We start from the raw sequence: 27384 nt of genomic DNA, 5'->3' as shown, positions 1-27384 counted from the left end.
TGAAGCTGACCTTCCAATTTTCTATAATGATTCTACTTTTGGAAGAGTGCTAGGAAATTTGCCTATTACTAATACTTCTGTTAATTACTCTAATTGGTTTAATACTCCCCCTGTTTGTTTAAGTCCTATGAGTACCAATTCTGGTTGTGTTAAGGCTGTTGCTTTAGAACATGCTATTTCTTACCAAACCACTGTAAATTCTCAATTTCTTACTCATTTACGTAAAAATTATAAAGCTGTGGGATCTAATATTTGTCTTCCTTGCAAACAGACTGTTTCTAGACGAGAAGATTTATCCACCTTTGTATTTTGGTATAAGGATAACGTTCCCATTCACATGAATGCTAGAGTAACTAAGCTTGCTTCTAATACTTCGTTGGATCATTCTCTATGCATATATCGCTTGAGGATTGAAGATACTGGACATTATTTGTGTATTGAAACTACCATAGGTAATCAAGGGACGTTATTAGCTGGACATCAAATTACGGTCGTAAAGACTGTCACAGGACTACAATTTCCTGCTTTTATGGCTTCTGAATTCCCGCAGTCTGAGTTTCCTGTTTGTAATGATACATGGACTAAAGCCTCTGTCTGGTGGACTTTAGATTATGATAATGGCACCATACTAGCTTCTTCGGTCCCCGTTAATAATAACAGCCTTGTTTTTTACAAGCAATGGGAATTCTGGAAACTTGCCTTATCCTTTTCTTATAGACCGGTGATTACTTGCGTCGCTCCTCCTTATGCTTTATTGATTGGAGATTTAATTGTAGAAAACACTATGAATCCTATAGGTTATAATATTACTTGTGTTAATTGTATCTTTAGTAGTTGTGTTTTGCCCGTTAAAGGATCTGCATCTGTTATGATTATGAAGCAACCTTCTTATATAATGTTACCTGTTAATTTGTCTGAACCATGGTATCATAACACTGGCACGCAAGCCTGGCTGGAATTGACTGAAGCATTAAAACGACCAAAGAGATTTATAGGTGTTCTAATATGTGCAATCCTAGCCTTAGCAGCTTTAACTGCTACTGCGGCCACTGCTGGGATTGCTCTTTCACAAACTATTCACCAGGCTCATTATGTTAATCAGTTATCTAAAAATACTAGTGTAGCATTAGCCCTACAAAGTCATATTGATACCCAACTAAAAACGGAAGTAGATGAATTAAAAAATGTTCCAATAGGAATAGGGGATCAAGTTATGGCTTTAAAATTAAAAATGCGTTTGATTTGTCATGCCAAATATACCTGGATTTGTGTAACTCAACATTTATATAATGATTCACAATGGGATTGGGAAAAAGTAAAAATGCATATATTAAGTGTATGGACTGATGGACACATTAGCCTTGATATTCAAAAGTTAAATGCCGAAATACAAGCTATTCAAGAGGCCCACCTGGACGAAGATGGACCCCAGAATTTGATTCAAGGATTATTAGATCAACTACAAGGGCTAAACCCGATACAATGGATTCATGGAGGGCTCTCAGGCCTGATATCAATTGGTGTACTACTTTTATTGGTGATCGGTTTATTACCTTGTGTTGTTAGATTTGTAATGGGGCGCTTCACTGTCTTGCGTCAGGATGTTCATGGCTTAAAGCTACATTATCAAGCTTTAAAAAATAATAAAAAAGGGGGAAATGTGGTGGCCCCCAAGCTGTAAGCTTATTCAGCTTTCTGCTTTCCGGAGAACTGCTTGTCTCTCTCTTGGTATGCACTCCTGACGCTGCGGTATTGAGCGTAAAAAAGGAAAATGGCTTGCGGCCAGTTTCGCTCCAGGTGCCTGCTCTGCATCTAAGAGCCCCTGGTTGTTCCCCAGAAGAAGGACGTGCTGCCCTGAGGGGGAAGTCTGTATCTCCAAAGAATGGCCCATAAGGCATGCTGACGCATAGATAGTGGTGCATAGATAGTGGTGCATAGATAGTGGCGCATAGATAGTGGCGACAGAATTATGCGGAAATACAAGGTTTACTGATGTATTGTCTGATATTCGTTCCGTACTAAACCTATATATACATTCATGCTCTTTGAATAAACTTGCCTTGCAACCATCAGTTGTCTTGGCCCTTCTGACCCCATACTGGTGCTTTTCAGTTCCTTACCCCTCACCGCCAGGAACTTCTAGCTTTCTGCAGCCGGTCTGCGGCAGTGAGCACTTGAGAAGAAAGTGTAATCTGCTGTTTCTGGATGGAATGTCCTATAAATATCAATTAAATCTATCTGGTCTATTGTGCCATTTAAAGATTGTGTTTCCTTATTTATTTTCTGTTTGGATGATCTGTCCATTGATGTAAGTGAGGAGTTAAAGTCCCCCACTATTTTTGTGTTACTGTCAATTTCCTCTTTTATAGCTGTTCCCAGTTGCCTTATGTATTGAGGTGCTCCTATGTTGGGTGCATATATAGTTATAACTGTTATATCTTCTTCTTGGATTGATCCCTTGATTACTATGTAGTGTCCTTCCTTGTCTCTTGTAACATTCTTTATTTTAAAGCCTATTTTATCTGATATGAGTATTGCTACTCCAGCTTTCTTTTGATTTCCATTTGCATGGAATATCTTTTTCCATACCCTCACTTTCAGTCTGTATGTGTCCCTAGGTCTGAAGTGGGTCTCTTGTAGACAGCATATATATGGGTCTTGTTTTTCTATCTATTCAGCGAGCCTGTGTCTTTTGGTTGGAGCATTTAATCCATTCACGTTTAAGGTAATTATCAATATGTATGTTCCTATAACCATTTTCTTAATTGTTATGGGCTTGATTTTGTAGGTCCTTTTCTTCTCTTGTGTTTCCCACTTAGGGAAGTTCCTTTAGCATTTGTTGTAGAGCTGGTTTGGTGGCGCTGAATTCTCTTAGCTTTTGCTTGTCTGTAAAGCTTTTGATTTCTCCGTCGAATCTGAATGAGATCCTTGCCGGGTAGAGTAATCTCGGTTGTAGGTTCTTCCCTTTCATCACTTTAAATATATCATGCCACTCCCTTCTGGCTTGTAGAGTTTCTGCTGAGAAATCAGCTGTTAACTTCATGGGAGTTCCTTTTTATGTTATTTGTCATTTTTCCCTTGTTGCTTTCAATAATTTTTTTTGTCTTTAATTTTTGTCAGTTTGATTACTATGTGTCTCCACATGTTTCTCCTTGGGTTTATCCTGTATGGGACTCGCTGCGCTTCCTGGACTTGGGTGGCTATTTCCTTTCCCATATTACGGAAGTTTTCGACTATAATCTCTTCAAATATTTTCTCGGGTCCTTTCTCTCTTGCTTCTCCTTCTGAGACCCCCATAATGCAAATGTTGGTGCGTATAATGTTGTCCCAGACGTCTCTTAGGTTGTCTTTATTTCTTTTCATTCTTTTTTCTTTATTCTGTTCCGCAGCAGTGAATTCCACCATTCTGTCTTCCAGGTCACTTATCCGTTCTTCTGCCTCAGTTATTCTGCTATTGATTCCTTCTAGTGTATTCTTCATTTCAGTTATTGTATTGTTCATCTCTGTTTGTTCTTTAATTCTTCTAGGTGTTTGTTCTTTAATTCTTCTAGGTCTTTGTTGAACATTTCTTGAATCTTCTCGATCTTTGCCTCCAGTCTTTTCCCGAGGTCCTGGATCATCTTCACTATCATTATTCTGAATTCTTTTTCTGGAAGGTTGCCTATCTCCACTTCATTTAGTTGTTTTTCTGGAGTTTTATCTTGTTCATTCATCTGGTACATAGCCCTCTGCCTTTTCATCTCGTCTTTCTGTGAATGTGGTTTTTGTTCCACAGGCTGCAGGATTGTAGTTCTTCTTGCTTCTGCTGTCTGCTCTCTGGTGGATGAGGCTATCTAAGAGGCTTTTGCAAGTTTCTTGATGGGAGGGACTGGTGGTGGGTAGAGCTGGGTGTTTCTCTGGTGGGCAGAGCTCAGTAAAACTTTAATCTGCTTGTCTGCTGATGGGTGGGGCTTGGTTCCCTCACTGTTGGTTGTTTGGCCTGTGGTGACCCAACATTGGAGCCTACCCAGCTGTTTGATGGGGCTAATGGAGGACTCTGGGAGGGCTCACACCAAGGAGTACTTCCCAGAACTTCTGCTGCCAGTGTCCTTGTCCTCACGGTGAGGCACAGCCACCCCCTGCCTCTGCAGGAGACCCTCTAACAGTAGCAGGTAAGTCTGGTTCAGTCTTCTATGGGGTCACTGCTCCTTCCCCTGGGTCCCGATGTGCACACTACTCTGTGTGTGCCCTCCAAGAGTGGAGTCTGTTTACCCCAGTCCTGTCAAAGTCCTGCAATCAAATCCCGCTAGCTTTCAAAGTCTGATTCTCTAGGAATTCCTCCTCCCACTTCCGGACCCCCAGGTTGGGAAGCCTGACGTGGGGCTCAGAACCTTCACTCCAGTGGGTGGATTTCTGTGGTATGAGTGTTCTCCAGTTTGTGAGTCACCCACCTAGCAGTTACGGGATTTGATTTTATTGTGATTGCACCCCTCCTACCATCTCATTGTGGCTTCTCCTTTGTCTTTGGATGTGGGGTATCTTTTTTGGCGAGTTCCAGTGTCTTCCTGTCGATGATTGTTCAGCAGTTAGTTGTGATTCTGGTGCTGTCGCAAGAGGGAGTGAGAGCATGTCCTTCTGCTCTGCCATCTTGAACCAATCTCTCAAAATCAGTTTTCTTTTTTGTGGTATCTTTGTCTGGTTTTGGTATCAGGGTGATGGTGGCCTCGTAGAACAAATTTGGGAGTGTTCCCCCCTCTGCAATTTTTTGAGAGTTGAGAAGGATAGGTGTTAGCTCTTCTGTATATGTTTGATAGAATTCGCCTGTGAAACCATCTGGTCCTGGACCTTTGTTTGTTGGAAGATTTTTAATTACAGTTTCAATTTCATTACCTGTGATAGGTCTGTTTATAGTTTCTAATTCTTCCTGGTTCAGTCTTGGAAAATTGTACCTTTGCCAGAATTTATCCATTTCTTTGAGGTTGTCCATTTTATTGGCATATAGTTGTTTGTCATAGTCTCTTATAATCCTTTGTATTTGTGCAGTGGCAGTTGTGATTTCTCCTTTTTCATTTCTAATTTTATTGATTTGCATCCTCTTCCTTTTTTTCTTGATGAATCTGGCTAAAGGTTTATCAATTTTATCTTTTCAAAGAACCAACTTTTAGTTTTATTGATCTTTGCTATTGTTTCCTTCATTTCTCTTTCATTTATTTCTGCTCTGATCTTTATGATTTCTCTCCTTCTACTGCCTGGGTTTTCTTTGTTCTTCTTTCTCTAGTTGCTTTAGGTGTAAGGTTAGATTGTTTGAGACTTTTCTTGTTTCTTGAGGTAAGATTGAATTGCTATAAACTTCCCTTTTAGAACTGCTTTTGCTGTGTCCCATAGGTTTTGGGTCATTGTGTTTTTATTGTCATTTGTTTCTATGTAATTTTTTATTTCCTCTTTGATTTCTTCAGTGATCTCTTGGTTATTTAGTAGTACACTGTTTAGCCTCCATGTATTTGTGGTTTTTACAGTTTTTTTCCTGTAATTGATTTCCAGTCTCATAGCATTGTGGTCAGAAAAGATGCTTGATACAATTTCAATGTTCTGAAATTTTCCAAGGCTTGATTTGTGACCCAAGATGTGATCTATCCTGGAGAATGTTCCATGTGCACTTGAGAAGAAATTGTATTCTGCCACTTCTGGGTAGAATGTCCTATAAATATCAATTAAATCTATCTGGTCTATTGTGTCATTTAAAGATTGTGTTTCCTTATTTATTTTCTGTTTGGATGATCTGTCCATTGGTGTAAGTGGGGTGTTAAAAAGTCCCCCACTATTATTGTGTTACTGTCAATTTCCCCTTTTATGGCTATTAGCATTTTCCCTATGTATTGAGGTGCTCTTATGTTGGGTGCATAAATATTTATAATTGTTATATCTTCTTCTTGGATTGATCCCTTGATCATTATGTAGTGTCCCTCCTTATCTCTTGTAACAGCCTTTATTTTAAAGTCTATTTTATCTGATATGAGTATTGCTTCTCCAGCTTTCTTTTGATTTCCATTTGCATGGAATATCTTTTTCCATACCCTCACTTTCAGTCTGTATGTATCCTTAAGTCTGAAGTGGGTCTCTTGTAGACAGCATATATATGGGTCTTGTTTTTGTATCCATTCAGTCAGTCTGTGTCTTTTGGTGGGAGCATTTAATCCATTTACATTTAAGGTAATTATTGATATGCATTTTCTTAATTGTTTTGGGTTTGTTTTTGTGGGTCTTTTTCTTCTCTTGCATTTCCCACCTAGAGATGTTCCTTTAGCATTTGTTGTAAAGCTGGTGTGGTGTTGCTGAATTCTCTTAGCTTTTGTTTGTCTGTAAAGCTTTTGATTTCTCCATCAAACATGAATGAGATCCTTGCTGAGTAATCTTGGTTGTAGGTTTTTCCCTTTCATCACTTTAAATATATCCTGCCACTCCCTTCTGTCCTGCAGATTTTCTGCTGAAAAATCAGCTGATAACCTTATGGGGAGATTCTCTTGTATGTTATTTTTTGCTTTTCCCTTGCTGCTTTTAGTATTTTTTCTTTGAATTTAATTTTTGTTAGTTTGATTAATATGTGTCTTGGTGTGTTTCTCCTAGGGATTATCCTGTATGGGACTCTCTGTGCTTCCTGGACTTGGGTGGCTATTTCCTTTCCCATGTTAGGGAAGCTTTCGACTATTATCTGTTTGAATATTTCCTCAGAACCTTTCTTTTTCTCTTCTTCTTCTGGGACCCCTATAATTCGAATGTTGGTGCACTTAGTGTTGTCCCAGAAGTCTCTGAGACTGTCCTCAATTCTTTTCATTCTTTTTTCTTCATTCTGCTCCTCAGCAGTTATTTCCACCATTCTAAGTTCCAGCTCACTTATTCGTTCTGCCTCAGTTATTCTGCTACTGATGTATTTTTCATTTCAGTTATTGTGTTGTTCATCTCTTTGTTTGTTCTTTAGTTCTTCTAGGACTTTGTTAAACATTTCTTGTATTTTCGTGATCTGTGCCTCTATTCTATTTCCAAGATTTTGGATCATCTTTACTACCATTACTCTGAATTCTTTTTCTGGTAGGTTGCCTATTTCCTCTTCATGTATTTGTCTTGTAGGTTTTTACCTTGCTTCTTCGTGTTTAACATATTTTTTCATCATCTCACTTTTTTTGATGGGTGGTACTGTTTCCTGTCTTACTGGTTGTTTGGCCTGAAGCTTCCAGCACCGGGGTTTGCAGGCAGTTGGGTAGATCCGGATCTTGGTACCAAGATGAGTACCTCTAGGAGACCTTACTCTGATTAATATTCCCTGGGGTTTGAGGTTCTCTGTTAGTCCAGTCGTTCGGACTCAGTGCTCCCACCACAGGAGTTCAGGCCAGCCCCCCGACCCATGAACCAAGATCCCGCAAGTCACACAGTGTGGCAAAAAGAAAAAAAAAAAAGCAGAACAATAACAAAAAGTAAAAAAGAAAATTAGAAAAGATACATTAGAAAAAATAAAAATATAAATGAAACAATCAGAAAGTAAAACAGAACCACAATAGCCCCCCCACAAAAAAATAAAGGGCCAGAAAAGTCCTTGGCTGTGGGGGGGAGGAGCTTAGATGGGGGTGGGGCTTAGGGGGCCAGGGTTTAGGTGGGGAGCAGGGTCTAGGCTCCAGAATCATGCGGCCAGTAAAGGCCCTGGGGGGGTTGGGAGCGGGGCTTAGGCTCAGCGTGGTGGGACGGGTCCCTGGAGTGCCTTTGGCCTCGGAGTGTGGTGGATGAGGCCTGAGACCTCAGCAGGCTCGCCAGGGGCCGAGTGGGCAGGGGAAACACTAGCCACATTCCCCTCCTCTGACCCTCCAATTCCCAAGGGTCCCACCCTGTTGGCCTCTACTCTTCCTTTACCCTCCCTCCTATGTCCCCAGGACCTATGCAGCCAGAGGGCACCTCAGAAGGCAGAGGGCCAGGCCTGGGGACCAGAGCAGGATCCCTGGGGCCCAAATGGGCAGGGGAAATGCCAGCCACATTCCCCTCCAATCCCCCCCAAGGGTCTCTCCCCATCCCTGTTGATCCCCTTGCAGTGAGTGGGCCTCTCCAGGCGTCGGCACCTCTCCCCTGCCCCAGCCGCCCCTCAGGGGCGCTGCTCCCATCCCACCTCCACTTATCCTACCCCGTTGCTCTCCCCCATGTCCTATCCAGTCATTCAGGGGTTCCTCCTGTCCCCTTGGGTGTCAAGGTCCCCCACCAGTGTCTGGTAGGTGCCCTAGTTGTGAGGAGACACGGACTCTGCATCCTCTTACTCCGCCATCTTGACTCCGCCCCCTCTGCTAAAAATGTCTCATTGTTTTCTTAACTGGCTCCTTTTTGTTCATTAACATAGTAAAGGTCTACTGAGTCCTAAATTTAAACAAACCAACCCTCACTCAACCATGTAGTCCCTTCAAAGCACCTTGGGGGCCCTTTCTTATAACTGCCAAAAGTGTTACAGTTTAACTTTTTCCTCAGTGCCTTGCTCTGTGCCATTGAAAAAGCTATTTTGAAAGTCATTAATGTGTTCTTTCTCTGTTAAAACCAGTAGTTTTTCCTCAGGCTCATAACTTGAGACCTCTATGCAACATTCATAACCATGCCTCCCACCTTTCTCACCAATCTCTCTTGTTTCCTACCATTTCCAAAGTCTGTCCTCAGCAGTATTCCTCTTCAAAAACTTTTTCCTTTGGGTATGTCAACTATTTATACAACTTAACTGTAGATGGATCCCAAATCCATCCTTCCCTCAAAGGACCAGATCTGTATTTCCAGCTTCTTGGACTATTTTCAGATGCTCTGTAGGCAAATCCAGTTTAAAAAGTCAGAAGTTAATTCTGTCCATCTCCCCCACATCAATTCCTCCATCAGTGTACCTTACTAATGGCACTATCATCCTCACTCTCATTTAGGCTAGAGATCTTGATTTTCATGTCTAACGCCCTTGTTCTTTTCCTCACTCTACATAAATTTGTTAAATTCCACCCTGGGAATTTTTTTTATTCTGTATTCTGAATCCCACTGCCACCTCCCTAGTTCAGATTCTTTTTACATCCTGTTTCTACTATTATAAAAGCTTCCTTGATATTTCCAAACTGATTCTTCTATAATTTTTTATTACATCATTACCATTTCAATCTTCTTAAAGGACAACTTTGCATCACTGCTGTGTCCATAAATTTTTTTTTCAAAAACTCAAAAATTAAGTATTATTATATTAGCTTGATATGCTCCTCAACACATGCCTTGTTATCTTTCTATTCCCTGAACACATATGTTGCTTTTTCTTCACCCCTCTTTTTAAATTTTCCTTTCTTGTCAAACAACCTCTGCCCTTTAAAACTTTTTGGGAAAGCTACTTATCAATTAAAACATTAGCTTTTTAATAAGTAACACTGGACTTCCCTGAACAAATATACTCTCTTCCTTCCATAAAATTGTTATGGAATCCACTGTATTCTATCTTGAATTTCATTTACTTATGTGCTATGCTTGTTTATTCATATTAGACTGAAAATAATTTGCAGGTAAAAATGGCATCTTACGTAATTTTTACCCAGTACTTTCACTGACTATTCTCATTAGATACCAAATTTCATGCTGTTCAATCATTTATTGAATATTTATTATGAGCCAAGGCCATACAACTAATAAGTAACAGAACTTGAACAAAGCTCTAGTTCAAGAGTGTTGGCTTTACTAACACACTATAGAAAATGTCAGAAATCCCAAAGAAGATGTCTAAAATGTTTAAAATAGTAAGATGTATTTTCTTCTGTACCCCAATAGCAATTTGAATACATCAGTATTACTATTTATTGGAATATTTTATGAATATTTCTTTACATTTCTATGTTCTTCCAATTGATTGTGGTTATTTGCATCTCTAGGACTTAGCACAATGCCTAGCACATAATAAGCTATCAATAATTTCATTGCACATTCAGGAAGCAGAAAAGAATCTGAGTAATGATATTTATTAAAAGGGGATGGCTGAGAAATCAATCTAACAGAAGAAATCAACTGATCACTGATTGTCTTTTCTATCACTTAATAGATAAAGCTTTCTCTGTTGAAATTGAGACATTGGCCTAGAAGTGATAGATTAAGCCCACAGAACTGGATACATCAATCAATGAAAAAAAATCAGCGGGAAAAACAAAGTCATGAGTGCAGTACTCCAGAGAATACCCAACACAAAACAGGATAATCAATGAAGTTTTCTATGTGCTCAGGTGATTTTAAACCATATATACACTAGTAGAAAATGGCGTATCTGTTGAGTGTCTACCATGTGCCAGGCACTGTGTTAGATGTTAGATAATGTACCAAATGGATAGTGTATAGGTAAATAATCAAAAGCAGATGATAATGTGATAGGCGTTGGTAATTCAGTTCATTAACTACCTGGGTAATTCAATTATAATTGAAACTATTCAAGTTCTGTCTGGCTTGTTCCTATAAGACAACATTAGAAATTTGATTTTGTTCATCACTGGATTGAAAAATATGGTACCATGGATTACCAAATGTATTTAAGTAATTAACTAGGTTCTGATGGTACCTATTCTTAATCAAAGGTAAAATTAGGGGAAAACTATCTTAAAAAGCTGTACCACTTTATCAATTAATTAAACAAATAATTATTTAACATCTACTCTGTGCTATATAGAGAACTAAGTGTTGAGAATAATAAGCCACAATTCTTTGCAAGGTTCATGTAACCGCACGGAAGAAGCCAGACATATAAACAATGATGACATTAAGTAGTTTTTCTTATTAAAGACTGTCATGAAGTGGAGTCTTTCATATAATGCTGGTTTTGGAGGCCAATACCAGTATTTATGTGTTTACCTTTGTTATAAAACAAAAAAACTCTCTGTATTTTAATGAATCATATTTGTATTTCACTGACAACACTAAAAAAAAAAAATCAATCCCATAAACTGCTAATTGATTATATGAATAAAAAAAAATCTATCTTCATTCCTTCCCCACATCAACACTCAGTGTGTCACACTTCTGTCCTCAAGCCAGATTGTCCTTTAAATAAATATTTCAGCCCAGAGTTTGCTCCTTCTGCCTAGGATGCGTCTCAAAAAATTTACAGAAAAGGTATCCACCTTCCAAACAACTACTGGGTTGGCCAAAAGGTTCGTTCGGTTTTTTCCGTAAGATGGCTCTAGTAGCACTTAGTTGTCTTTAACTTCATTCAAAACAATTTTGTTAGATTGTACGTGACAGCTGTCATATCAGTGTACATTTTAAGAAAGACATCAAAATTGGTGGATTTTTGTGTAGCCATTTTAATATTGAAGACAGAAGAAAAAAGCAACTTTTTCAGCATATTATGCTGTATTATTTCAAGAAAGGTAAAAACGCAACCGAAATGCAAAAAAAGATTTGTGTAGTGTATGGAGAAGGTGCTGTGACTGACTGAACGTGTCAAAAGTGGTTTGCAAAGTTTCGTGCCTGAGATTTCTCGCTGGACAATGCTCCATGGTTGGGTAGACCAGTTGAAGTTGATAGTGCTCAAATCGAGACATTAACTGAGAACAAGCAACTTTATGCCACGCAGGAGATAGCCGACATACTGAAAAATATCCAAATCAAGCGCTGAAAATCATTTGCACCAGCTTGGTTATGTTAATCACTTTGATGTTTGGGTTCTACGTAAGTTTAGCGAAAAAAACCTTCCCGACCTTATTTCCGCATGCGATTCTCTACTTAAACGTAATGAAAACGTTCCGTTTTTAAAACAAATTGTGATGAGTGATGAAAAGTGGATACTGTACAATAATGTGGCACAGAAGACATCATGGGGCAAGTGAAATGAACCACCACCAACCACACCAAAGGCCCGTCTTCAATCCAAAGAAGGTGATGTTGTGTATATGGTGGGATTGGAAGGGACACATAATAGTCCTCTATTATAAGCTCCTTCCGGAAAACCCAGCGATTAATTCCAACAAGTACTGCTCCCAATTAGACCAAATGAAAGCAGCACTCGACAAAAAGCATCCAGAATTAGTCAACAGAAAATGCATAATCTTCCATTAGGCTAACGCAAGACCGCATGTTTCTTTGATGACCAGGCAAAAACTGTTACAGCTTAGCTGGAAAGCTCTGATTCATCCGCCGTATTCACCAGACATTGCACCTTTGGATTTCCATTTATTTAGGTCTTTACAAAATTCTTAATGGAAAAAAATTCAATTCCCTGGAAGACTGTAAAAGGCACCTGGAACAGTTCTTTGCTCAAAAAGATAAAAAAGTTTTGGGAAGACGGAATTATGAAGTTGCCTGAAAAATGGCAGAAGATAGTATAACAAAAGGGTGAATACGTTGTTCAATAAAGTTCTTGGTGAAAATGAAAAATGTGTCTTTTATTTTTACTTAAAAACCGAAGGCACTTTTTGGCCAACCCAATATCTCATGCAAGTTTTCTCAATTTCCAAACAATGTGATATCACACTCTAATATGTATGGTAATTTTTTGTTGCTGTTGTCATTACCCACCCCCACCTTCTATTTCCCCTGAGCATAAGCCATTTGAGGATATCTTGTATGTTCTACAGGGTTTAGCATGCACAAAGTGCTGCGTAAATATTCACTGAGCTTAAATCCAGTTAAATTGATTGTGCTATAAGCAAAAACAATACTTTCACACTGTTTCTGAAGTTTAAAAAAAATCAAACATTAATGGAAGAGTAAATTAATTTTATTGACTGATGAAAAACTAAAGTGATAAGAAGTACGAATAGTAAACAATAATCATTGAGTTGTGCTGGAATTCTATTTTTCTTCTTTTCACTTTAAGCCAAAAGGACATAAGATTATAAACCATTAGTGAGCTAATCATTTTAAGTTTCTTCAACAAAAACTGCATAGTTCAGCAGTTGCACAGCATTAAATATATACATTTTTGCAAAACCCTGAAAGTTTTAATTTTTGTGTTGACCTCAAAGGCTAATGGAATCACCTACACTGGTCGGATTCAGAGTTTCTTTTCCCTTTTCTGCCACCCTGTAAAGAAAAATAGGGTCAATTATTTAGGAAATAACATTTTGGGGGCATTTTCTTTTCAAGAATAAATGAGATCAAAGGCATTTTTGACTATGAAAAGGAAGGAACTTCTTTTCTGAGTTTGTTGCAAATTGGAATGAACATACCACTAAATTATTTATACATATTTTAAATAGCAATAACCGTTGTTATTTTTACAAACGGTTAAAGTAGGTTGTAGAAAACAGTTATCTATTTGAACTAGTCTGGACTTAGTCTGATCACCAGTATCTTATTTTTTAGAGCTCATTTGCACTGTCCCAGATTTTTTTTTTAAATAAAAATTTTGATCAGGACTTCCCTGGTGGCGCAGTGGTTAAGAATCCGCCTGCCAATGCAGGGTTCGATCCCTGGTCTGGGAAGATCCCACGTGCTGCAGAGCAACTAAGCCCGTGAGCCACAACTTCTGAACCTGTGCTCTAGAGCCTGCGAGCCACACCACTGAGCCGGCACGCCACAACTACTGAAGCCTCAGTGCCTTAGAGCCCGTGCGCCGCAACTACTGAGCCCACACGCCACAACTACTGAAGCCCGCATGCTCAAGGGCCTGTGTGCCACAACTACTGAGCCTTCGTGCTGCAACTACTGAAGCCCGCGCGACTAGAACCCATGCTCCACAACAAGAGAAGCCACTGCAATGAGAAGTCTGTGCACCACAATGAAGAGTAGCCCCTGCTCGCTGCAACTAGAGAAAGCCCACGCGGAGCAACAAAGACCCAATGCAGCCAAAAAAAAAAAAAAAATTGATCAAAATAGACAATTTGCTCCATATGATCAGCAAATTTGGTGATTCACTTCATTACCCTTTTGGGTAATTCAATTTCTAATTCAAGTTCTATATAGTTTTGTTCATATAAGACAGCATTAGAAATCTGATTTTGTTCATCAGTGGGTTGAAAAGAAGATTATACTTTTCATATTTGCTCAGTGACATATATAAATCTGTATTTAATTTCCTCCAAATGAAATGTAATCAATGGTATTTGACTTGAGCCAAAGAAAGAGAAAGGTGGCTTAAAAGACAGGAAGTATTGTTCATTAATTACTTTTAACAACATTTTCTACCTTACTCTGATTCAAAAAGCAAATAATCATTTAAAAAATATGGAAAGCACAAAGGTACAAAAAAATTTAATCAGCCATAACTATTCTACCCTCCATTTTAACCATAAATAATGGTTTGATGTATTTATAATACTTTTATAATTTTTCTACATTTTTATAAACTATGGCAATGATACTCAAACTTGGTTAATTACTAGAATCATCTAAGTAGTAATATTTTAAAAATTCTGATGTCTAGACTTTGTCCCAGCCTATTTACTTATGATAATTAGTAGTGGGCTGAACAATCAAACAGTTCACAAGAAATTCTGATGATCAGCCAAGTTTGGGAACTACCTGTCTGTGAAAGCACATTTTTTAGAGTGGTGGTTATATCAAGGGCACATGGGACCCAGACCCATTTAATAATGTTGGCAGCTTCTCTTTGTTTGTTTCACCCTTTTTCTGCCCATAACCTCCCTCTTGGTGTTCAAAAACATGTCCACAACCAACCTTCTTTAAAAAAAAAAAAAAAATCAAGTATGAGAATGCTGTTAATTCAGTCCTGACCAAATAAAAGTTTTTCAAAGATTCATTCAGAGAAAAAAAAGTATGAACAGGTTATATGAAACTTGAGATGTATAATGACAGGTGTTAAAAATAAGATGTATTTCCTGATAGCAGGGAAATAAAAAATTTACTAAAAAACTTTCTACATGGTAGATACCCACTATACAGAGGTACCAATGTTATATAGCTTAAAACTCTTACCTTTCTTCTAAACAAGAGTTTTAAAAAAATAATAATAATTCAAAGATCCTTTTCAAAGCTTCCCAGGCAAAGGGAATCTTCCTTCCTGGATTGATGACATGTCAAAGCTGGAGCTAAACAACTTTTATGTTCTCTAGGCCACCAGTGGTGGCTTTCAAACTTTTAAACTATGACCCCACATCAATTAACTCATTTTATATCATGACATAGACACACATACATATGCATATACAAATATATGTGTGTTTGTGTATATTCACACATATACATATACACATATATTGAAACAAAGCCCTGATATTGTTTACTGCTTCACCCAGAAAAAAATGCCAAATGCCATCTTGTAAATGCAGAAGAAATGATAGAATTAGAAAAATCACTATTTTGCAACTACCAAAATAATAACTGATACAAATATCATTAATCTGGATGCTAAAATCATTGGGTAAAAAGGATATTCACACAATCTCAAACTATAACTTCACATATTATTTATTAATTACAAAGGGGGAAAGATATCTTTACAATGAAGATATCTAGGAGAGATTGCTGTACCCAAGTGATCAAACTTATTATATAATGGGATAAATGTCATTATGTACCTTCCCTCGATATGATTCACTGGCACATATCTCACATCATCTATGTAGTACTGAAGGTCTTTTTGAGTTACTTTAGTTATTGCTGTATATACCAATATCTAGAATAAACTTAACATTTTCTACGATGTAAATTATATAACCAATAATAACAAAATTATCAATATGTTTGGTGAATAAATTTTGGACTAAGAATAAAATAGTACATTTATTCTCACATGTATATACCTATTCCAAATGTATTATTTGTGATGAAAACACTTTCATAATTATAAAAGCATACCTGATATTTGGCTAATTCTGCTTGTAATACTTTCACTTTAGATCTTTCTTGTTCTAACGCAGCATGAAGTGAAGTTACCTATAACCAAATATTCAATAAAAAAAGACTTTTTTTGGTCTTTTTTGGTAAATATTCTTAATTGTTATTCACAATGATGATTTTTGACTATGAGATTAATGAGCATTAGAAGAGAACCTCTATCCTCACAAACAATTTCAATTAGGCATTTTATTCAGCTGTATATTAAAGATACGTAGGGCAAGCTCACTGTTCTAAGACAAGACCAAAGACTAAGGATGGGAAGGGGAGAAAATCAAGTCCATGAACAGGATAAGTTCTGTCTGTCCTTTCTATCTCTATATTCAGCCCACATCAACTAAAATACAACCTTATCTTCCCCTATTCTTTAGGACATACATACCTCCCTCAGTTCAGTAAACAGAATTTTCAATCATTTGTTATTACATAATAATAATGAAGTATGGTTTGCAGTATTGATGGGCTGTGTTTTTGTTTAGTCAAGTTTCATAATTCAGGACTAAAGAACAGCTTAATATAACCAGTCCTATATATAGTTTTTCTTACCTGTATCGTTAGCTCATTCTTGATACTTTGTGATTCATCAACTTGCAGAAGTATTTCTGCTTTATCTTTCACTGACAAAAAGGAAAAACAGCAGTATAATCTTTTCAATCACTCAAATACTTTAACAATACTTTTAGTGAACCAAGACAGCAATGCAGTCAGGCAAAGATGAATTGTCCTCATACTTAATGTATTCCTTGACCCTATATATACCTCTTTATTTTCACTGGTAAATTCTGATCATTATTATCACCACAGCAGCTTCTATTGGAAATTCTACATTTCTGTGGTGTTAAAATATTAATTGTACAGATATGACAAAAGATTAATTTTTTCCATTTATACTAAAAAGGACAAGGACAGAGAAAATAAAATATTTCACATAGGGAAAAAAACTTTAAAATGCCTCAACTAATCTTAAAGCAAGATTTTAAAAACAATGTAGAGTGTTTTTGTTTGTTTTGTTTTGTTAAATTGTCAAGGTGTGCATATTATAAGGCCCACAAGAATTATTTTTATATGACCTTTCATACCATTAAAGCACTATCAAATAAGTGTTAGCTCATATGAGCACAGTTAATCATATAACATCTGTGGTATCAGAACTGTTCATTTGTCTAGAGGTTTTTCCCTCTTTGGGGAAGCAAGAGATCTGTTCTTTGGCCTCTGTGTTCCCTAAGCTTTAAAAATTTCCACATGGCTGACAATTTACTTAATCTATGGTAAAGGCTAATGCATGAAAAACTAATTCTTCAACTTTGAAAAGCTAGGAGAGACTGAAGAGGTAAAACTAATAAAATGAGTAAAGGAGGAAATGTTCAAATATACGAGTACTGATATCACCACAGCTCCACCAATATAACTCTGTCATTCAAATTTATTTTTCATAGTTTAATATGATATGCACTAAGGTCAGATGCTGTGTCAAGAAACAAATCACAGTCCCTTAAGAATCAACTTGGGAACTTTTACAAATTATACTTTCTACTCCTCCATCCTCAGAATTAAACGCACTCACTGAGAATTAGTGATTTTTAACAATTATGTAATATTTTAACTACAGTCAATTTTCCTATAATGCTGTTTCGTGTTTCAAAGAGATTGATACATCGGGGAACAACATGAACATAACATGAATTGTGTACTTAATGCTTAAGCACAATTTCATGAACAAATAAAACCGCACCCACGCACACACCTCAAATATCTACCCGCTATTTCAGCGCACTGTGTCAAGAACCACACCAACTTTGCATCCTTCCATCACTTAACAGTAACACACACAAGCTGCAACCCTTCTGAAACCTACTTCTACAGCAAACTTTAGGTTGTCTTCAAAGTAAAGTGCCATATTTATTACAGTATTTATGTGTTCAACCATTTTAACATGTATAAAACTGTTACTGTTTTTATTAGGTTCCTTTTTTTTTAATGTGTCACTGATGAAATTTTTGAGTATTGTATGCTCCTAACTCCATTTTCCCCATAAACTTTGTGGTTTTAACTGTATGATTTTATAGAGATTAGTGATTTTTAGGAACACATGTTGTACTGTAACATAACTGACTGTATTTGCATTTATATTATAAATGTTAGAGTTTGTAAACTCTAACGTACTGTATTTTTCATGTCATGGTCCTCTATAAAATTGTTCTACTTGGACTACTTATAGTACGGAGTATGGACACTGATATTATTTACTGGTAGCCATTTTTAATCTATTTTTAAAAACTTATTTACTTTATTTATTTATTTTTGGCTGTGTTGGGTCTTCGTTGCTGCGCGCGGGCTTTCTCTAGTTGCGGCGAGCGGGGGCTACTCTTCGTTGCGGTGCGCGGGCTTCTCACTGCAGTGGCTTCTCTGTTGCAGAGCACGGGCTCTAGGCACACGGGCTTCAGTAGTTATCGCACCCGGGCTCAGCAGTTGTGGCTCGTGGGCTCTAGACCACAGGCTCAGTAATTGTGGTGCACGGGATTAGTTGCTCCATGGCATGTGGGATTTTCCTGGACCAGGGATCGAACCTGTGTCCCCTGCATTGGCAGGCGGATTCTTAACCATTGTGCCACCAGGTAAGTCCCTTTAATCTATTTTTTTTTTTTTTAAAGGATTTTCTTATTTATTTATTTATTTATTTATTTATTTTTGGCTGTGTTGGGTCTTCGGTTCGTGCGAGGGCTTTCTCCAGTTGCTGCAAGCGGGGGCCACTCTTCATTGCGGTGCGGGGACCGCTCTTCATCGCGGTGCGCGGGCCTTTCTCTATCGCGGCCCCTCCCGTCACGGGGCACAGGCTCCAGACGCGCAGGCTCAGCAATTGTGGCTCACGGGCCCAGCTGCTCCGTGGCATGTGGGATCTTCCCAGACCAGGGCTCGAACCCGTGTCCCCTGCATTAGCAGGCAGATTCTCAACCACTGCGCCACCAGGGAAGCCCTAAGTCCCTTTAATCTATTTTTGAGAGTAAGTTTTTATCAGTTAATTTTCTCACTTTTCACAAATGTTTCCTTAAGGAATATTACTTTATTTTTAGGTATTTAAAAATCATACACCCAATGTTCAATGATACCCTTACTTTCTTCAATTAGAAATATATCTTGTAAACAATTATTTTCATAATTTTATTCATTAAATGATCCACATGGAGCTCAGTGACATGCATATCTAAATTAACCTCAGGATATTGATATCTAATTGTTCAAATAATGCCTTTTCCCATTATTATTTAACTTCTATTTTATCACAGTTAAGCTTGTAACAGTTAAGTTATATTATAAAAATCGTAAAATTATAAAAAATGTTTGACTCTACTTCAAGACTATATATTCTGTTCAGCTGGACATGATTTCTGGTTTTTGATAACTGTTATTTAATAGTTTAAATATTTGGTTGGACAATTCCGCTCCCAGTATCTTCATATTTGAAACAATTTGGGGTATCTTGTTTACTTATCCTTTAAGGTGAGCTTCATAACTTCTCAAGTGCTGTACAGTACTCACAGGAGCTATATTTGGGATTTCATTAACATTTGTTAACAAGGGAAATTGTTTATTACACTTAATTTTGTCTATTCAGAAGACTTTCTCATCTATTCATGTCTTTCTCTATGCCTCTTTTATGGTTCATTTTCTTTTGCAAATTTAATACACGCTTCCCTTTCTGTTATTAATGGAAAATTTTCAGAGAGCTTTCAAGGTTAGCATCACTAGGTATTCACATTCAGGAATGCAACTGATTTGGGGGGTTTCATATAACATCAACTTTACTAATGTTATTATCTCTAACCTTTTTTGATTGATTTCCTTGGCTTCCTGCTGGTAATCTACTGCCAAAAGTTTAGAGTGGCAGCAGAAGTATGAAGAGTCGGGGTGGGGGGTGGGAGGGGTAGAAGGAAAACCTAAAATCATGACAGGCCTTCTCCTCTAATAATTAATAAACAGAATCTTAAGCAAATGTTTTCTTGTTTTCCCTCTAAATATACTCCAATAATTTATAAGAATTGAAATTTCAAGAGTTTCTTAGCTGAATAGTTGTAAACTTGTGTAATACTAAGGTGCTGCAAAAGAAACTGTAATAATAAAATTATCAACAATAATCCAGTTTGTATCCTTTTGGGAAACGTTTTTATTTTGTTGAATTAATAAATCATATATCTTGAAAAGTTATCTTCAAATATTTTTAAGATTAACTTTTAATTCTAAAAACACAGAAATCACTTACTTTCACCTTCCTGAAGCATTTTCAATAACTGTGCATTTCTTGCCTTTACTTCTTTATACTTTGCCTAATAATCAAGGAAAAAAGATTTAATTTTTAAAAAGTAAATGATATAATTAATGATTTACTACCAATTTATGGAGCTATGAATTCTAGGCTTGCTCAAAGACATAAATTACTTCTGAAAGAAAAAAGATGGAGGAAAATGTATTCACAACTGTCTACTACTTAATTAAATCCCTCGTATAATAATACAAATCAATATTATAGATGACTGTATTTAAGAAGAGTAGAATAAAAGTGGAGAAAACTCAGAATAAAACTAAATTTTCCTGAAGAGTCTTTCTCTTTTCTTCCTCAAATAAAATCCTTACACAATTCAAAATAATTATATGAAAACAAAAAGAAAAATGATTCATAGTTCTATACCAGTACTATACTAGAACTCTCTGTATCTGTTCTTCATCTGCCACTGTCCAATATGTGGCTACTAACTACTGGAAACGTGGTCAGTGTTACTGAGAAAATGACTTTCAACTGTCTTTAGTTTTATTTAATTACAATTTTTATTTTATTTAATTTTTATATATAAAAATTAAGAATTTTACTTTTATGTATTTAAAACCCATGTAGTGTATTAATTTTACACCACGTGTAGTAGTTACTGTACAGCACAGTTTTATATTTGCTCAGTTAAGGCTTTACTAATCCTTTGTTATTTCATTAACTAAATATTTTTAAAGTAATTTTTGAATTACTTTACTTACATTTTGGCTGAAATGAATTAGTAATTTACTGAAATATCTTTCAATTATTTTTCAACTTTAAAAAAATGGCTTAGCTTCTTTTCAAACTACATGAATGACACAATTATACATTATAAACAATTTTGGAATTGTGTTCCCACATTAACATCCATATTCCAGGGAATTTTTCCCCTACACTACTCTTATTCAACGTGTCTTATAGCACACACTGAAGTATTTATAAATATTTAATATATTAGTACATTAGAGAAAACAATATATTTAGTAACTATAGAAATACAAGAGGTCAGGGAAAGAAAACAGATAAATATAAGAAACTTGTCATTTCTACTCTCAACATGTACACAGATATGTACAGAAGTTACCAGATTCAAAAATCTTTCTTGTAAAACAAATTTGATGTATTTTAAATTAAGTCCAATAGATGACTTTTACTAAATACTCTGTCCAGTAAATTGTTGAGGATAAATCAATAATGTTACTGAGTAATACTGAAGACAATACACTGAATGGAAGAAGTAAACATAAAAGGGAGTAGTACTTTTGAGAAGCTAAGTAATGAAAGAGGGAGATAAGTCAGATGGAAACATAAAAATATGAAGGGGAAAAATAAATACAGTCAACTACAACTATACTCACTATGAATATAGAAATATATCTACTGGGAATATAAAACTGTATCCACTATGAAATTCTCACTCTCAGGGTTTCAGTCAATGTTAATATCTCATCAAACTCTATCTTTAGCTCAAGCCTTTTCTCCAAGGTTCAGATCAGTGTATATGGAAGCATGTCTTTAGTTAGTCTTCAAGATCTAAAGCCAGCTCATAAGGCAAAAATTGCAAATGAACAAAATTACCCCTGAATATTCTTTATACTGCGATAAAAATAACATATATAGTTTTGCATTTACAATACTGAACAGTAAATGTATCTATGAAAACATAAGACTATAAAATCCTAGTACTGTGCAATTTATAATAAAGAACATATGAAATATACAGTGCCCTCAATATATTTTTAACTTCATGAAAAAGAGAACACAAAGTTCAACGCACATATGGTGTGACTCCAATGTGTCCAACACAGATGTTCAACATCCTGAACATCTATGCCTGCATCCACAGCCATTTCAAACTCAACATGTCCAAAACGAGATCTATTAGTTCCGTTTCCCCAAACCAGTTCAAAATGTGTTCTTCCTCTTACACTCAGTACCTGTTAATTTTGTTACCAGACAGTCTTCACTCCAGGCCTCAGCTATGTGCATTATCTTCCACAAAACAATTCTCATGTCACTTCCCTTCTAAAACCTTCACTGCCCTCTCCTTGTCTAAAATGCAAATGCCTTCAAATACTGACCTCAACTAACACCCCCAATCTCACCTTCTACAACTTTGCATTTCTCTAAACGTCAGTAACAATGCATTTCCTACCATTCTCGTGCCTTGTATGCACTGTTCTATCTGGAAAAACTATCTTTTTTTTGGTGAAACCTTTACCAATTTTCAATAGCAGCAACGGATTCATTCCTGTTTCTGGGCTTCTGGAGCACTCTGTCAGATCTCAATCACAAATTCTACATTGTACTGCAATTACTTATATGATTATCTTCTCCATTAGACTATGAGCTTCTTACTAACTCATCTTTGTATTCACTGTGCCTAACACATGGTAAGTGCTCAAAAAAAGCAAAAGAAAATATAAATGACAAAGAAAAAGCTAAGGCAGAATTGGGTGCAGTTCAAAAAGGTTTTTAACAGGGATAATTCTTAAAGGCATGAGTAGACAAGGAAGGGAAATGTAAGAACCAGCAGGGCTGGAACTTGACTTTTTTTCACTATTACATACACAGGGTCCAGAAAAGCACCTGGCCTATTACAGGCATTCAACAAATAATTGTTGAGTGAATAAATATTAGTTCAAAAAGAGAATGATACTTGAGATGAATAAGAGATTTTTTTAAAAGCCTAAGAAAGGAGGAGAGTAATAGGTTTGTGGTTTAAAAAAAATTGTATAAATGACAAGTGTTGGCAAGGATGTGAAGAAATTGGTACCCTTGTTCATTGCTGGTGGAAATGTAACATGCTGCAGCTGCTATGGAAAACAGTTTGATGGTTCCTTAAAAAGTTAAACATAGAATTACCATATGATCCAGAAATTCCACTCTTAGGTATATACCAAAAGAATTGAAAGCAGGGACTCAGATACTTTTACACCACTGTTCATAGCTGTATTATTCACAATAGCCAAAAGGTGGAAACAGTGCAAGTGTCCATCAACAGATGAATAAACAAAAAAATATGGTATATACATACAGTGGAGTATTATTCAGCCATAAAAAGGAATTAAGTTCTGATACGTGCTACAACATGGATATGCATGCTGAAAACATGCCGAGTGAAATAAGGCAGACACAAAAGGACAAATATCATATGATTCCACTTATAGGAATTACCTAGAATAGGCAAATTCACAGAGATTAGAGGTTATCAAGGATTGCAGTAGAAGGGGAAATAGGGAGTTTAATGGGTACAGAGTGTCTGTTTGGGATGATGAAAAAGTTCTGGAAATAGACAGTGGTGATGGTTACACACACTGAGAAAGTACTTAATGCCACTGAATTGTACATTTAAAAATGGTTAAAATGGCAAATTTAATGTTATATGTATTTTACTATAATAAAAATATACTATCATTCAGATTATATATAATTAATGAGTTAAAAAACCTAAATAGCAGAAATATTATTTCTATCAATCAAATATTAAACATATTTCAATATAATAAAAACAGAAAATGTACAAATTTATAGAATTATAGTTTAGTTTACAATTATAGAATTAGTTTACAACAGTAAGTATATACAAACCTCCCACTGAGTGATCACATTTTTCAGCTTCTGGATTTCAGCATCTTTTCTTTCAAGTTCCAACTTTAGTCTTTCAATTCTTCCATCTTTTAGAACTACTTCCTAAAGGGGGAAAACACCATTTTAGAACTAAGACAGTTCTGCCAATTCTGATTTACAATATCCTTTTTGAAAGGTTTAAGAGGAAAAAAAAGTCCCAATTTTAATTCATTTTCTAAAGCAACCTAAACTGTTGACTACATTTCCACTTGTACTCAATTTTATAAATGTAATTATGTACAGTACAAGCAAATAAGATATTTATGCCTAATCTCAAACTACAAACATAACCTAGAACAATATCAGGGCTTTGAAATGATATTTCCATCCTGGAATAAACATACTAAAGTGGTCTCTGACAAGTTGTTATTAGTCTACCTTAAAAACCTAAAAGAAGGGCTTCCCTGGTGGCGCAGTGGTTGAGAATCTGCCTGCCAATGCAGGAGACACGGGTTCGAGCCCTGGTCTGGGAAGATCCCACATGCCGCGGAGCAGCTAGGCCCGTGAGCCACAATTACTGAGCCTGCGCGTCTGGAGCCTGTGCTCCGCAACAAGAGAGGCCGCAATAGTGAGAAGCCCGCGCACCGCGATGAAGAGTGGCCCCCGCTTGCCACAACTAGAGCAAGCCCTCACACAGAAACGAAGACCCAACACAGCCATAAATTAATTAATTAATTAATTAATTAAAAAAAAAAAACCTAAAAGAATTGAAAACTTATGAGAAAAATACAAAATAAATAATACAAAAAACCAAAAATAGCTTTTCTCTATATTAGCAATTAACACATAGAAGATATAACTAGAAAAAACATTTTCTCCGGACAGCAATAAAAAATATCCCTAAGAATAAAATTCAGTAATTTTCAGGATCAATAAATGATAAAATACTGAAAAGGACAGAACAAAGCATGTTTTTAGATAGGAAAACTAAGTATTACTAAATATTAATTTGTACATTCAATAAGATTTCAATAGAAATTTCAATAGAGTTTTTGTTCTTTGGAACTTAGCGAGATAGTCAAAACTTCACCTGGGAGAATACAGGATAGAAATAAAAAGTTAATGCAGTAGAATTTGCCTACCAGATAATTATATATTATACAGCGAAAATAATTAAAACAGCATGTCATGGCACCTATGTTGACACAGCAATGTAACAGAAAAGAAAGTCCAGAAAGAGATTTAAAACACAAGAATTTATTATAATATAACTATGGTATTTTAAAGAAGTGAGAAAAGGCTGAATTACAGAATAATGGTAGTATATGGGACAAATGGCTAACTGGAAAAATCAAGTTAAATGCCTGCCATCGTGTAACATACACCAAAATAAATAAATTTAAATGCAAAAAGATCAACCCAAAGTCATACTTTTCATAAGAATATATATTGGCTCTCTTTATCTAATGAGTAATGTGGCAACAATTTTATTCCAAAAATACTCACTGAGCACCTATGCTGGGTGCTGGGTGTACAATGGTGAACAGAACTGAAAAGATTCTTGCCCTCATGGGACTTGTCTGGTGGAGGAGGCAGATATTACATAAAGAAATGCTGCAATTAGAAACCAAGGTTTAAGCAGTGACGAAAAGAAACACAGGGCTATAAAGGGAATAATGTGGATTATTCCTTGGTGGATCAGGGAAGCTCTGAGGCCATGACCCTTAAGATGAACCTTGAGTGATTGGGTAGGAATTGGCTAAGTAAAAAGTGGAGGGAGATAAGAGCTTTCCAGGTAGAAAGAACAGTATGTATAAAGGCCCTGAGGCAGAAAAGAGCCTAGAGAATTTGAAGGATAGTAAAGAGGCAAGCATGGTTGGAGCTTAGTGAAGAAGATGATAGTATAAGATGATTTCGGAAGAAAAAATTTAGATCAAAATTAGAAATATACATACTATTATAATGGCCCCAAAATCTCCAGGAATTTATCTTAAATAGATAAGTGAGGGGGGAGTAACTATGAAAGTGTTCACTGCAGTTAAAACAAAAAATTGGACATCAATTTAAATGCCCAACAATAAGGATATAGGCTAAATATATGACAAATTTACAAAACTGAAAACTCTGAAATCACTAAAAATGATGATACAGAACCATAAAACACATCTGTATGATCCCAAAACTGTAATACTATATACAAAGAAAAAATCCTGGAAGGACATACACCAACATTTTAATAACTCTCTTAGAATTATTATGGAAGATTTCACTTTACTGTTTAAAAATTTCCTTTCATCAAAATTGTTTTATACTGAGTATATATCATTGAATAATATAAAATAGTATTTTAATTAAAAAAAATAAAACCACTTAAGTATTAAAATAAACTCTTTATAATATTACTAGCTAACATCTTTGAATAGGAAAGCTCTTCTGAACATAGTATGAAAGGGAGAAAACAAAAAGGAAAAGATTGATAGATTTAACTTGATGAAAAATCTCCAGAAACACTGAAACAAAATCAAAAGGTAAATGAAAAAAACTAGAAAAAACAGTTGCACCTATATGCAGGCATATGACCAATAAAAAATCAAAAAGTGTACAACCTCAGTAGTAAGCAATGTTATATCAAACTGGTATATTTAAATTTTTTCCTCAGTGTGGGTAACTGAAAGCAATTTAGCTATAAACATTATTATTTAATGTAAAAACATTACAGTTGACCCTTGGACAATGTTGGGGTTAGGGACACCAACCCTCTGAGAAATCAAAAAATACTCATAGTCGTATATAGTCAGCCTTCTGTATATGCAGTTCCTCTGCATCTGCAGATTCAACCAACCTCGACTGAAAAAAATCCATGTATAAGTAAACCCAAGCAGTTCAAACCTGTGTTGTTCAAGGGTCAATGTATTACTTAATGATCTGAATTGCTCACCATCTCTGTATTTAACTGAAAAGTGGTCCATGTAAGTTTCTACATGATTGGGGAAAAAGTGTAAATCCACAGAAAAGTAGGACCACAACAAAGTATCAATGGTAGTTTTCTCCAAGTGAATGAGATTAGGGTCAGTTTTTTTCCACTGCATCTGCAAATTGGGGATCATAAAGATGCCTATCAACTTCACAGTTAACTGTGAGAACTGAATGAAATAATCATTTTAAGTACTTAATAGAATATCTGGCAAATATATACTAAGCCCTCAAATATTCTTGCCATCATTAAAATTTCTTCACTTATCAGTTATTTCCAGAATTTCTACAACAAACATCACTTTTTAAAACAGAAAATCATATTGTTTTAATGTATACCCATTTTTATGAAGTCCTATATTTCATTAAATAAATTTTAAACTTATCTTCTAAGTAGAAGACATTATACTAAAATGAAGATAAAAGGGTGTATAAGTCTATGTCCACAAGGGATTTGTAATCTATTAAGAATAGTAACAGGGCTTCCCTGGTGGCGCAGTGGTTGAGAATCTGCCTGCCAATGCAGGGGACACGGGTTCGAGCCCTGGTCTGGGAAGATCCCACAGGCCGCGGAGCGCCTGGGCCCGTGAGCCACAATTGCTGAGCCTGCGCATCTGGAGCCTGTGCTCCGCAGCAGGGGAGGCCGCGACAGTGAGAGGCCCGCGCAACGCGATGAAGAGTGGCCCCCGCTTGCCGCAATTAGAGAAAGCCCTCGCACAGAAACGAAGACCCAACAC

General features: G+C 36.3%; 1 protein-coding gene across 3 annotated transcripts in view; it reads right to left on the bottom strand.

The window, feature by feature from the left end:
* Window positions 1–12703: 12703 nt before the first annotated feature.
* GKAP1 (G kinase anchoring protein 1) overlaps window positions 12704–27384 on the bottom strand; it is an 81878-nt gene continuing 67197 nt past the window's right edge. For 2 of the 3 annotated variants that reach the window (XM_057549392.1, XM_057549393.1), the window contains exons 9-13: window positions 23696–23793; window positions 20060–20123; window positions 16348–16418; window positions 15763–15840; window positions 12704–13026 (exon numbers count right to left, since the gene is read on the bottom strand). In XM_057549392.1, the coding sequence (XP_057405375.1) occupies window positions 12979–13026; window positions 15763–15840; window positions 16348–16418; window positions 20060–20123; window positions 23696–23793 (359 nt within the window). In that variant the 3' untranslated portion in view covers window positions 12704–12978. Of the gene's footprint in view, window positions 13027–15762; window positions 15841–16347; window positions 16419–20059; window positions 20124–23695; window positions 23798–27384 lie in introns of all 3 variants that reach the window. The other variant, XM_057549394.1, reaches the window with a different exon arrangement.

This window comes from Balaenoptera acutorostrata, chromosome 6, assembly GCF_949987535.1.
Source record: "Balaenoptera acutorostrata chromosome 6, mBalAcu1.1, whole genome shotgun sequence".
NCBI classification, from domain to species: Eukaryota; Metazoa; Chordata; class Mammalia; order Artiodactyla; family Balaenopteridae; genus Balaenoptera; species Balaenoptera acutorostrata.
This window is presented reverse-complemented; position numbering and strand designations above follow the sequence as displayed.